The sequence below is a fragment of the Pogoniulus pusillus genome, chromosome 27 (assembly GCF_015220805.1).
Source record: "Pogoniulus pusillus isolate bPogPus1 chromosome 27, bPogPus1.pri, whole genome shotgun sequence".
In the NCBI taxonomy this organism is placed as follows: Eukaryota; Metazoa; Chordata; class Aves; order Piciformes; family Lybiidae; genus Pogoniulus; species Pogoniulus pusillus.
In genome coordinates this window covers 11,473,980-11,486,531 of record NC_087290.1, presented here as the reverse complement: position 1 = coordinate 11,486,531, position 12,552 = coordinate 11,473,980, and the positions used below count along the sequence as shown (strand labels likewise).

General features: G+C 53.6%; 1 protein-coding gene across 1 annotated transcript; it reads left to right on the top strand.

Annotated features, from left to right (window-relative positions):
• The first annotated feature begins 1,833 nt into the window (after positions 1 to 1,833).
• TBX2 (T-box transcription factor 2) lies at positions 1,834 to 12,528 on the top strand. The gene is made up of 7 exons (XM_064166135.1): positions 1,834 to 2,553; positions 3,199 to 3,466; positions 6,177 to 6,323; positions 7,541 to 7,617; positions 7,723 to 7,892; positions 9,201 to 9,814; positions 10,739 to 12,528. The coding sequence occupies exons 1-7, from the start codon at positions 2,189 to 2,191 to the stop codon at positions 11,183 to 11,185; spliced, it is 2,088 nt and encodes a 695-aa protein (XP_064022205.1). The 5' UTR covers positions 1,834 to 2,188; the 3' UTR covers positions 11,186 to 12,528.
• The last annotated feature ends 24 nt before the right edge of the window (positions 12,529 to 12,552 follow it).

The following is a 12,552-nucleotide window of genomic DNA, read 5'->3' as shown; positions in this document are numbered from 1 at the left end:
GGGGCCGGGCTACGCGGTTAGAGGTGAACCTGCCGCGGGACACGGGCAGGTTGTGAACGCCCCTGAAAAGAGCCCGCGGCTGTGGTTTGAGTTCAGTTTGACGCTGGGGGGCAGCGGGTGAAGATCCCTATCGGCAGGATGAGCCGGGGGGGGGGGGGAGGGGAGCATAAAAAAACAAGAAGTCTGCTGGAGAAGTGGCACCCAAGGGGGCCCAGTGTCCCACCGACAGGATCCGTGGGCTCCGAGCTGCTGCGGACACGTCTCACTGCGCATCCGCGGAGCGGGAGGCCTGGGGTGTGGGGAGTGGGGGCAGGCTGAGGGAGTAAAGAAGGGGGCCACCCCCTACTTTCCCCTCCTCGCCGCGTCCCGCCTGGCCGCAGCACAGGCGGCGAGGGCAGGAGCCTTGGAAGGATGGCAGGGCGCTTTTTGAAGATTTGGGGGTAAATATGAAGTGACAAGAGACGGGTCTTTATTGTGAGGGCTCAGCCGCCTGGCGCCAGGGCCCTCTTCAGCCACCGCGGCCCTCAGTTAATCAGCGCAGATCTCCAAACCGACCTCTCCGCGGGGACACCCACCGCGCCCGCCGCCCCCCCGGGCCCCGGCGCGGCGGGACCGGCCCTAATCCCTCTGCAAACAGCCCCAGTGTGTCCGTGTTCCCCCTCCTTCCCTTCCTCCTTATCTGCCTTCCCCCACCCGGGTAAACAGTCCCTCCGGCTGGACACAGCCGCACCAGCTCCCCCGAACCGCGCACCCGACGGCAAGGTCTGCGCCGCCGCCACGGTCGCGGGGTTGAGGTACCCCGCCCAAGTCTTACCCCTGATCGGGGCGGCTACCAGTAGTGCGCGGCGGGGAGAAAGGCGACGGCAGAGAGCGACTCACCCTGCCTGGAGGTCGCCGCTCGGGGCCTCACCGCCGGCCGCAGCTCTCCTCCGGGCCGCCCCGTCGGTGCTGCGCGGCTTTGCGCGGCGGGGCGCGGAGGGGTGGGCAGGGGAGCGCCCCACCTCGCTCTGTTCTCCAGGATCTGTCGTAAGACGGCAGCCGCCGAGCTCCCCCCGGCCTCTTCCCCCTCCCCTTTCCCGTACCCGCCGCCCCCGCAGAGACCGGCAGGGGCCCTTTGCCCACCCCCTCTCTCCGAGGCTCCGGTCCGGGCGGGCCTGGACGCCTCTCTCCGCTCCACCGAGGTGGCTCCGCGCTGTCCCCGCACCGCCGGCGGCCGCGGCGCAGGCAGGGCTGACCCGGTATGCGGAAAGGAGCCGGGGGTGGGATTTCGAGCACTTTTCTCTGTCATTGGTTAATATTTTATTCTGTTGACATGTTTTCTTACTGCCGATGCTTCCGACACCTTCTTCTTTATTTTTTTCCTTCTTTTTTTTTTTTTTTCTTCTTCCCTTCTCCCTCCCTCCTCTCCCCCCCTCCACACACCCTACACCCCTCCCCGCGCCCCGGAGCTTTGGCCGGAGCTGTCAAAACCACGCCTATGCAGATCCACAATTGGTCTGAAACGCGTAAAATCAGCAATCAAGGGGGCTTGGCTCATTAGCGGGCGGATCAGAGCAGGAAGGACATGTGAGATAGTCACAGTTTTACAGAGATCAGCACAAGATCCAACCGTTTCCACTCCGGCTCCTTTAGCCATGAGCAGCCCTCACCTCAGAAGCGTCCGCGGAGCGCGCAGCCGGGCCGAGGAGCAGCCAGGACCCGCGGGGGTGTGAGGGCCCCGCCGCTCCGCGCCTTTCCGCGCAACTCCGCGCAACCTCGCGCCGGCTTTTGTTTCTATTTTAGTGTTCGGAAGGACTTTACCGGGAGGACTCTCTCCCTTCGCTCGCTCTCTCCCTTCGCTGCAGCAACAACAGCAACAAAAAATAAGGACCTACTCTCCCCTCCGCAGACTGGGAGTCCCAGGAGCCGGGAACTGCCTTTTTTTTTTTTTTTTTTTAATTCTTTTTATTTTTTTCCAGCTCTAGTTCCGCTGTTTTGCGGCTTTTTTTGTGTGTGTGTGTGCTTTCTTTTTTTTTCTTTTTTTCCTCTTCTTCCTTGGTGTGTGTTGTTGATTTTCCTTCCTCTTCCAGAGATTCGAGCGATTTTGCTAGAGAGAAAAAAAAAATAAACCAACAAAGCTCATACACACAGACACACATATCTTTATAAAGGGAATCCCTCTTTTTCTCCTGGATTTGTGGATGCACCGATGAGAGATCCAGCCTTCCCAGGGACTGCCATGGCTTACCACCCCTTCCACGCACCCCGGCCGGCTGACTTCCCCATGTCCGCTTTCCTCGCAGCCGCCCAACCTTCATTTTTCCCCGCTCTGGCTCTGCCTCCGGCGGCGCTGGCAAAGCCCATGCCGGACCCCGGGCTGGCCGGGGCGGCCGAGGCCGGGCTGCACGTTTCAGCCCTGGGACATCATCACCAAGCCGCCCATCTCCGTTCCCTTAAGAGCCTGGAACCCGAGGAAGAAGTCGAAGACGACCCCAAAGTCACGCTAGAAGCCAAAGAGCTTTGGGACCAGTTTCACAAGCTGGGCACCGAGATGGTGATCACCAAATCTGGGAGGTAAGAGCCGGTTCGGAGTAACCCCATGTAGTCCGCCCCGCACCTGCGCGGGCGCGCAGCGCCCTCGCCCCTCCGTTTCATCCCGTTTCCCCAGGGACTCCCCAGATCCGACGAATTAACAGGGGGACTTTCGATCTTTGGAATTTTCTTCGGAGGTATTTACCTCACCTCCTCCGACCTTCCCCTACGTCCCCCAATTATTACTTTTCCTAGCGCGACCCTGAATTAAATTTGTGCGCGCTAACTGAGCGCCCGTAATCCCCCGCTGCATCTTGTTTACGCAGCTTTCTTCCCTTCTGCTAAAGCTTTCCCCACGACCGGGTTGTCCCCGGCCCTGCTTGTGTCTCTGGCTCCGGAGGAGGGCAGGCAAATGGGGTGAAGTTTTTCATCCCATATTTTAAAAATTACTGATTCTTTCTCCTGCTTTCTTGCACTCACGGCGAGTGCAGTAGAGTGGGGTGGGAAGCAGTGAGAAAGGTTGGAAATCCTCCGTGAAGCTGAACTAGAAGATGGTGGTGGTTTGGAACTGCAGCCGGGACACGGGACAGGGGAATGTGGGGTGGCTCGGCAGAGCAGCGACCATCGGGGGATCGGTGGCGGGTGGTAGGATACAGCCCGGTACCGGCTTTTGGGTCTCTCCCGCAGGAGGATGTTTCCCCCGTTCAAGGTACGGGTGAGCGGCCTGGACAAGAAGGCCAAGTACATTTTGCTGATGGATATAGTGGCGGCTGACGATTGCCGGTACAAGTTCCATAATTCCCGCTGGATGGTCGCCGGCAAGGCTGACCCGGAGATGCCCAAGCGCATGTACATCCACCCGGACAGCCCGGCCACCGGCGAGCAGTGGATGGCCAAACCTGTTGCCTTTCACAAGCTCAAGCTCACCAACAACATCTCGGACAAACATGGCTTTGTAAGTGCGGCTGCGGGGCACAAAGGAGACTTCCTGAGCAGTGACACCCCCCACTCCACCCCCAAACAACGAACAGGGACCCCCGGAGCAAGCGACGGGATTGTCCAGTTACTGGGGGCTGCCTGTTCCTGCTCTGCCCGGGCTTTGAACTGCTTCTCCACTGGGCAGCAGCATCCACAGGGGTCAGGCTGGACGGCAGGGCCTTGCCGGGCCCTGTGGTGGCTTAGCAGCCCCCCTTGTCCCACGACCCCTGCTGCTGCCAAGCTCCGAGGGGCAGGTTCCCTATGTCTGGGGACGGTTTACCCCGGGGAAAACAGGAGGCTTGGGCCATAGGCGGCCGCAGGGTCCTCTCGACTCCCTCTTTCCCGATTCTTACAGCCACCAAGGCCTGTCCTGCCGCTCCTCCCCGGCCCTCAGGGACTCTGAGAGAAGCGGCATTTGGAGAGGGAGCATGTGGATGTGCGGGGTCAAGGCTATGCCGCGGGATACAGCGAAGGCAGCCCCGATGGGGCGGCGGCTGGGCAGGTGCAGCTCGAGTTGTCTCGGCCGGGCTGGGCCGTTCTGGAGAGAGCGGTGCTGGGGGGGAAGCGGCACCTGCGTTGGATTTCCGCGGTCAGAGATCACTGTCAGCTGCGGCTCCGCACACAGCAGCTCCTGAAAGCCTTTATTTCTTTCCCTGTTGATCAATATCTGCATCACCTTGAAGGAGGTAAAACCAAAACAAGCCTCAAAAATAAAGCCAAAAAGCTAACAACGAAAAAATACCAAAAATAGAGCAAAAAAGTCCTCAAACCCCTAAGAACAAAAAAAAAAAACCCAACCAAACATAGAAAAGACTAACAGCCCAAGCAAAGAAAAAAGAAAAATAGAGACAGAAAGAAAGAAAGAAGGGAAGAAAGTGAAGGATCTTGGCAATTTGTAGCAATCGCGGTCAAAATGAGAGCCGAGTGTGTGGATTGGAGGGGAGTAGGGGGATGTGTGGAATAAAGTCCCACAGATCACAAGGCAGCTGCTTCTATCCTTTGGACAAGTATTTAGGACGATAAAGAAAAACTTGATGGTCCAGTTTTGGTGCCGTGTCAGGGATGGGGGACAGCTCCGCACTTCGGGGCTGCGGGACACGGTGTTCAGGTGCAAGAGGAGCGGCTCAGCACCTCCCCAAACAACTTTTATCTCGCTTTATTATTATTTTCTTTTACTTTTAAGGCAGGGGACAGCGTCTTTGTTAAATAATACATTGCGAAGTTATTTATAGACAGCAAAGTAAATCGATAGAGAGGGAGGCTGGAAAATAGCATTTTTGTGACATTGGAGGGGAAAAAAATAGTTGGATAAAGCATTCTTTTTAACGGTTGGTCTCCTTCAATTAAAGATTGTTGTCCAAAATCCGGAGTGTGTTAAATCTGGGAGATGAGGGTTTAGGCAGTGCCCATCTGCTCAGAGAGAGATGGGTTTTTTTTTTAAGGGAACGCAGATTTGCACGCCTGAATGACAATTTTTGCACCATTTTCATGCTAAATCCCGTCTAGATGATATCAATATAATAGCGATCCGACAGTTCATCAGCAGGTGATTATTGCTGGGGTTAGGAAAACGTTTGGTTGTTGTTGTTTTTTTTTTTTTTTAAATTTTATTTTATTGCCTTCTAAAACGAAATTAAGTGATAATTATTTAGCCATTTAGCCGACGTTATTCGGCAATAATTATTCAAGTTTTCGCCTTTCCCCTTACAAATTCCGAGCGGTGAATACTGCATTTCAACCTGACCACAGCAGATTGCGGAATTATTTGATCACTGTCGCGCAGGAAAATGTTGCCGGCGCAGGCAGGGGATTGGAGCGATCTTTGGGGCTTGGCTTGGGGGGCTCCTCTTCGCTTCCAAAACTCCTCGGCAAAATCGCATTGAATTCGGGTTGAGCTTTTTATTCTGTTTTATAAGAAGGGGAAGGAAAAGAGAAAATGGCTTTGAATGTTGGCGAGGCTTTAGACACTGGTTGGAGGGAAAAAAAAAAACCCCACACGTCTGTTTCTTCTGCAGCGTTGCTCCAAGACATAAATTTAACATGGCTCACGGTGAAACGTTGCTTTTAGGTTGCAGGAGCTGACAGAGGCTGGCATGCCTAGGTGGCTGTTGCCCCTAGCACTAACCCAGAGGCTTTTTAACGTTGTTGTTGGATTGTTCATTGTTGGTTTTTTTTTTTTTTTTGGGTTTTGGTTTTTTTTTTTTGGTTGGTTGGTTTGGTTTTGGTTTGGTTTTTTTTTTTTTTTTCCTTTCTTTTTGGTAGTGAGGTAGAGGCTTTGTGTTTAAAAAAAAATAAGAAGAGGAAAAAAAGACAAAAGTATGAAAAGCTGTGTGGAAAACTCACTTGGTGTTGTCAGGGTAGTTATAAATAGGGAACATCCTTTTTATTTTGCTGCTTTATTGCCATACTTAACACCCGCCCCGATGCTGCTGTGCCTGCCTTCCCCTGACCTCCTTATTCGGGGGCAGATCATGCAATGGCATAAATAGAGAAAAAAAAAAGAAAGAAGAAATCTCCCTCTTTGGCACCCACCAGCATTCCTTCCTCATGCTGAATTTGTATTTTTGGGGTTGTTTTCAGGAGAAAAGGGATTTAATTTTTTTTTTTAAAGGAGGTAGCTAGATGCGTGTGTAGCATGGACCATGAGGCTGATGGCAGCCACGGGCTGTTCTCTCTCGCCCACCCAGACCATCCTGAACTCCATGCACAAGTACCAACCCAGGTTCCACATAGTTCGGGCCAATGACATCCTCAAGCTGCCCTACAGCACCTTCCGCACCTATGTGTTCCCCGAGACTGACTTCATCGCTGTCACTGCTTACCAGAATGACAAGGTATGGCCAGGCAGCCCCTGCCCATTCTGTGCTCTCTTGTCTTGTTCCCTGTCCCTCCCTCATCCCCTGCTCTCACCCTTCTCTCAACCCTTACATCCTTGGATTCATTTGTGCATGGGCGTGGGGACATTTCTGGGGAGAGTGGCCAAAAGGCAGCAAGAGGAGAAAGGTTAAAGCCCTCAGAGCAAGAGGCACCTTCCTTTGTTATTGAATATTATTGAAATATTATTCTTTTTGGTATTTCTGTTGCTTATTGGTATTGCGAATGCTATTGCATTGCTGCTATTACTATTATTACTATTAATAATCCCTCCCTGACTTTGTTGCACCTTTTGTGGGCTGTAGGAGTCTTTACCGCAGGCCCCATGGCCTTGGGCAGCCTCATGGAGAAGGTACCCTGGGTTCAGGAGGAGCCAAAAAAATAGAGCCAGATAAGCTAATTTTAGTTGCTTTCGTGATTTAGCAAGTGTCACTCTGTGAGGAGCAGAGCCAGGAGAGCTTGGTGGGAAGTGAAAATCCTCTCCCAGCCTCCTTCAAGCATTGTGTGTGTGTTTTAACCCAAAAGATGACCCCACACACACCTCCACCCCTGCCTGCTGATGCTAATTGACAGCTCTGTCTGAGGGTCCTGGTGGGCTTGTTTCCCTCGTAAAGTTTATGACGAAGAGTCACAATCGATTAAAGAGCACTTTGTCTGCTTGCCTGCCGCAAGCTGCTCAGAGCAGCCGTGGCCGGTGGGTCCCGTCGGGCGGCAGTGACCGGGAGGGATGCTGTAACTCCCGGGGCGGCCGGGAGCCGGGCTGCAGCGGGGCCGGGCAGCAAGGCCTTTTTCCAGAGCCCCTCTCGGGGCCGTATTTCAGAGCCATGCATTATTGAACGCCCTAATGTCGCCGGCCCCAGAAGCCCGTGGCGGGGAGGGGATAAGAATAGCTTTTAACCAGCGCCGGGCGGCTCAGTCGCCATCTTCCCTCCGGGGGGCCGTGAGAAATAACTTCCTATCATTAAGACTCTATTAATAATTCAAGCCCAAACCTCAGCATCGTTTTTAATAAAGCATGCGGTGTGTTAAAGCGGGGCCGAGCCACGTTTCGCAGCTTGCGCAGCACAGCCTGGGCTCCCCGACGGCGGCGGCGGTAGTGGGGGGTTCAAGACGGGACACGGGGACACGGGCAGGGTTTCACGCTGCCTCCTTTCTTCGTTTCCTCCTCGCGTTGCAGATCACCCAGCTGAAAATCGATAACAACCCTTTCGCCAAGGGCTTTCGGGACACTGGCAATGGCCGGCGGGAGAAGAGGTAAGGAGCGTCCCCAGTGTGTCCCACATCCTGCCCCCGCGGAGCTACCGCGCTGCATCCGCGGAGGGCCGGGCATTGCCCCACGCTACCGCTCTCGCCCCGTAGGAAGCAGCTCTCGCTGCCGTCGCTGCGGATGTACGAGGAGCCTTGCAAACCCGACCGTGACGGCGGAGAGTCGGACACCTCCTCCTGTGAGCCCTCGGCCATGCGCGACACCCTCCACTCACCAGTGGGCACCCTCCCCAGCCCCCTGCGACTCAAGGGCAGCAGCAGAGGTAAATGAGGAGCTACAGTCCTCAAATTTCCCCAAACATCAGGTTTCTGCTACTCCAGGATTTCAGGACTAGAGTGTGACAGTTACTTGGGGGGACAGAGTCAAACCACCGAGGGGAAAAAATGGGGGTAGGCACGAAGGAGCCCAAGGATTGAGGGGACAAGGAGAGAGCAAATGTAAATGGTGCTCAGGGTTTGCAGCGTTTTCCTGTTTATGTATCAGTGTAAACAAGAAGAAATGGCAAGATGTGTTTGCCTGGCTCCTCGTTGGTGTGTGCCCTGCCTTTTACGACTGACTCACATTGCCCTGAGAAAACAAAAGGGGGGGGGGGGGGGGGGGGGTGGAAATTAATACATTTGAAAAGAGAGAATAAATGTTGTAACTCCAGGGTTTCAAGCTAGTAAATTAAAAGAAAAAAAATAATTTAAACAAATTTTCAAACCCCAAACAAAAAAACACATCAGTTCCTGCACTGCAGTTTTCAGATGCTGGGTTTCGTCTTGCCGCACTGTCAATCTGCTCTTTAAACTTCCCATCAGCCTGATTCTTTGCAAACCTTCATCAAAACTACAACCCCCCGCTCCCCGGGTTGGTGGGGGAAGGTTTATTACACCCCTCTCCTCTTTCAAAGGCTTCCCTGAATATTTGCCCCAGCCTGCAGAGCTTCACCTAACCCGCACCAAAATGATGTTTTCGTTTAGTAGGAGCTGGTGGGGCAGAGACTGTGGTCCCCTCACCCTTACCATCCTTTCGCTGTCATCCTCCTTCCTCCTCTGAGGGCTCAGTGGGTTGTGCTTTTTGGTTTGTTTTTGTTTTTTTTTAATTAAATCTCCTTTTAGGAAAGGTAGTACCATACTTCTTGCCTTAAAACTGCCTCTTTAACCTGCCTCAACCTGCACATTTGGAATAAATCCGCAGCATGCTCTTGATCAGCTCCACGTAATTAAATATATACAGGACCACTTCCTCCAGCGCTGTCCACTCGCCTGAGCTCTCTTTGTCCCCTGCTCCAGAGCCCGCTTTGAGTTTGCAGCTAACGAGAGGAGCAGTGCTGTAATAGATTTTTTTGCTCCTCCATCAAACATATTTTTCCTGTTTGGCAGGGCAACAGGGCTGCTGTTGTTAATCTCCTTTCCCCAGAGCAACTGTGGCGCAAGGGCCCATTTCTGCTCTCGAAATGAGTTTCTCCCATTAATAACCATTGGGACTTTGCCGCCGCACTCTCCCCCTGACGCCAGGGCTTTGACCCCACTCCTTGTTTCCCCTGGGTGCTTCTGCTCTGACCTTTTGCCCTTCTATCCACTTGTAGAGGAGAAACCAGGGCCCGACAGCGATGCAGAAGTGGAGAAGGTGCCTGAAGAGCGGTCAGTGGCAGTGGCCAGCCCTGGTGGGGAGGACGTGACACCCCACAGCAGCCCCCGGTGCCCAGAGGAGAGGAGCAAGGACAGACATAGCCCAGAGAAAGTCAAGGATGGTGTATCCCCCCGGGAGGGTCCTGGTGAAGGCCTGTTTGGCACGCGGGGCCTGGAGAAGGACAAAGTGGAAGGACGGAGGAAAGACCAGGACTCTGCCAAGAAGGATGCAGAGGGCAGTGGGCTGGGAAAGGAGGCCTTTGCCCCGCTGATGGTGCACACGGACAGCCCCCCTCACCTGAGCGCTGGGCACCTGCAGAGCCTGGCACTCTCTGGCCTCCACGGGCAGCAGTTCTTCAGCCCCCTGGGTGCTGGGCAGCCCCTCTTCATCCACCCAGGACAGTTTGCCATGGCCCCTGGCGCCTTCTCCGCCATGGGTATGGGACACTTGCTGGCCTCGGTGACTGGTGGGGGCAGCCTGGAGAATGGAGCCCTCTCATCTGCACCAGGTGCAGCAGGAACAGCTGCCCCCTTCCCTTTCCACCTCTCCCAGCATATGCTGGCTTCTCAGGTAAGCCCCAGCTCTCACCCCACATCCTCATCCCTCCCGTCCTGCCAGGCCCTGGGTTCTCCTCTCTGTGTCCTTCTCCAAAGTTCCTGGAATGAGCAGAGTGCTTTGGGAGCACAGAGCAAGCCCAGGCAGCATCATCCTCAAAGTCAGGACACAGAGGGTGGCCCCAGTAGAGCTCTTGCAGGGTCAGGAACTGTTGGTGCCTTCAGTCTCTCCCATTTGCCCCAAGCATGTGGGGAAAAGGAGGTGACACTCCTCTTGACCCCTGATGTGCTGCCTGGTGAGGCACAGGCAGGATATAAGGGAGGATGTAAGGGACATTTTGAACGTTGGCCTCAGGGCTGATTTGAGAAGCAATCTTGATTTGTCTGCAGCTGATACAGATCCCCCCCAGACAGCTGTGGCCCTGCCTGACCTGGCTGTTCCCATCCAGCAGCCTCCCCTCCATCCCCCTGCCAGCCCCAAAATGGCTCCTGTAACTCCTGCCCTTGCATTGCCTTTGCCAGACCCTATGATGAACCTCATCAAGATGTCTTTGAACTCCTCTAATTTATCGATCCTACTTAGCAATGTGTTTTAACGTGGTTAAAGGTCTGTGATGCTGCACAGACTGGGACATGCAGCACACGGGAACAGAGACAGAGCACAGCCCCGCAGTGCTGTGCCTCTGGGCAGGTCCCAGTGAGGGCTTTGCGCCCAGTGATGCCAGTCTGGGTAAATGCAGGGTACATGGGGCTCCCCAGCTGTACCTCTCCTCCCTCAGCCTGTGCCACAGGGATATCTGCATGCAGGTTTTAGGATGACACTGGGCCATCTGAGTTGTGCCTTGGCTTGCTTAGGGGAGCACGACTTGGGGAGCAGGTAGGAGGGAGGATGCAGCAGAGCTCTGGCACAGCTCTCACCCCTCTCTCTCTCTCTCCACAGGGAATCCCGATGCCCACCTTCGGCGGACTCTTCCCCTACCCCTACACTTACATGGCAGCAGCCGCGGCAGCTGCCTCGGCCATGCCAGCCACCAGTGCAGCGGCAGCAGGTCCACTCTCCCGCAACCCCTTCCTGAGCAGCAGCCGCCCCCGGCTGCGCTTCAGCCCCTACCAGCTCCCAGTCACCATTCCACCCAGCACCAACCTGCTGACCACTGGCCTGCCCACCAGCCTCAACCCCAGCTCCGAGGGCTCCAAGGCCGGCAGCAGCCGAGAATCCAGCCCCCTCCCCGACGTGCCCTTGCACAAGGGGGGCAGCCAGCGCCCTACCACGTCCCCAAAGGGCTCACTAAAAGAGTCCCTCAACGAACTGCAGAACATCCAGAGACTGGTGAGCGGGCTGGAGAGCCAGAGGGAGCTGTCACCCGGCAGAGAGTCTCCCAAGTGACCGAGGGGACGGGCAGCGAGCCCTCCCGGCGGGGCGAGAAGCACTGGTATTTTGTACAGCACAGTATCAATATTTATTGCAGAGCGAGGGGTGGGTGCCGATGGGGAGCAGGGGGGCTGGAACACAGGGATGGAGCCCCGCTGGACCCACCACCCCAGGGCCAGGAGTGAGAGGTGGGAGCACAGGGCTTGCCAACCCCCCCCTCAGCTGTGGGGCTGGGGAGTGGGTCCCTCCCAATTCCAGCGCAGCGGCCGAGTCCCCCTAGCCCCTCTGCTCCCTTGCGCCAGGTACTGGGCAGCTTTATGAGGAGGGCAAAAAGCTGGTGGAGAAAGACCCGATGGACAGGGTGGCCCCGTACCCCCCAGCCCCCACCCTGGGAAGCTGAGCGGGGCCAGAACCTCATTTGTGCAAGGGGAAAGGGCGGGGGTAAGAAAATATAATTAACAAAGGAAAAAAGCTGAAAGGAGAAAAAGAAACAAGAAATGAAGCATGGGAATAAAACGGTCTCGGCAGCCACCGCTGTGCAGAGCTGGTACGGTGGGGTGAGCCCCGTGGGTACCTGGGCAGATATTTATGGAATAAATGGTAATTTGTGTAAATAAGCTATTAAGGATCCCAGAATATGCAAATTGGTATTAATTTATTCAGAGTTGTACATTGGTGTGTACATAATACTTAGAGTTTAACTCATTGCATTTAAGGGTTTTTGTTTGTTTGTTTCTTTGATTTTGGTTTTGTTTTATTTTAATTTTCTGTTTTTTTTGTTTGTTTGTTGTTCTTTTTTTTTTCATTTTACCTGAACATATATATTGTAAATGAAAACTATTTAGCTCTCTGTGATTGAAGGAGAAACTGGTTTCATTAACTGTGTTTTGAAATACTGTTTATCCCGCCTGTTCTCTAGGACAATCATGTGCCACCAAAACAATTTTTTTGGAGTCACTGAAACTAAAAGGATTTCAGTCATTTTAACAGACTTTTTGCAAGGAAAACAAAACAAAACCAAAACAACCAAACAAATCCAAACCATAATTAAAATATCTCTACAGTGCGGGGTACAGAGAATGCAGGAATAAACCTCAGGTTTTTATTTTTCACTCCAGAAAGGAAAAAAAAAAAAAAAAAAAAAAAGGAAAAAAAAAAGAAAAAAGGAAAACAAAACAAAAAAAGAAATATAATAAAATTAAATATCACAGGACTGTGCTCTATATTTGTTTTAAAATAATAATTAAAAAAAGAAAAAAGACATGATTTGCAACGTGCTGGTTACTCGGGTATCTGTTTGTTCAGTTTTGATGAATTCTCACATCTTTCAATAAAAAAAACCAAAACTACTCGCAGAAGTCCTGCTGGCTCTCGCCTCGTTC

Excerpts from the sequence above, each read along its gene's own strand:
- TBX2 (XM_064166135.1), top strand. The coding sequence starts at position 2,189 with ATGAGAGATCCAGCCTTCCCAGGGACTGCCATGGCTTACCACCCCTTC. Across the intron at positions 2,554-3,198 it reads GTGATCACCAAATCTGGGAG|GAGGATGTTTCCCCCGTTCA; the intron begins GTAAGAGCCGGT and ends TCTCTCCCGCAG. Across the intron at positions 3,467-6,176 it reads TCTCGGACAAACATGGCTTT|ACCATCCTGAACTCCATGCA; the intron begins GTAAGTGCGGCT and ends TCGCCCACCCAG.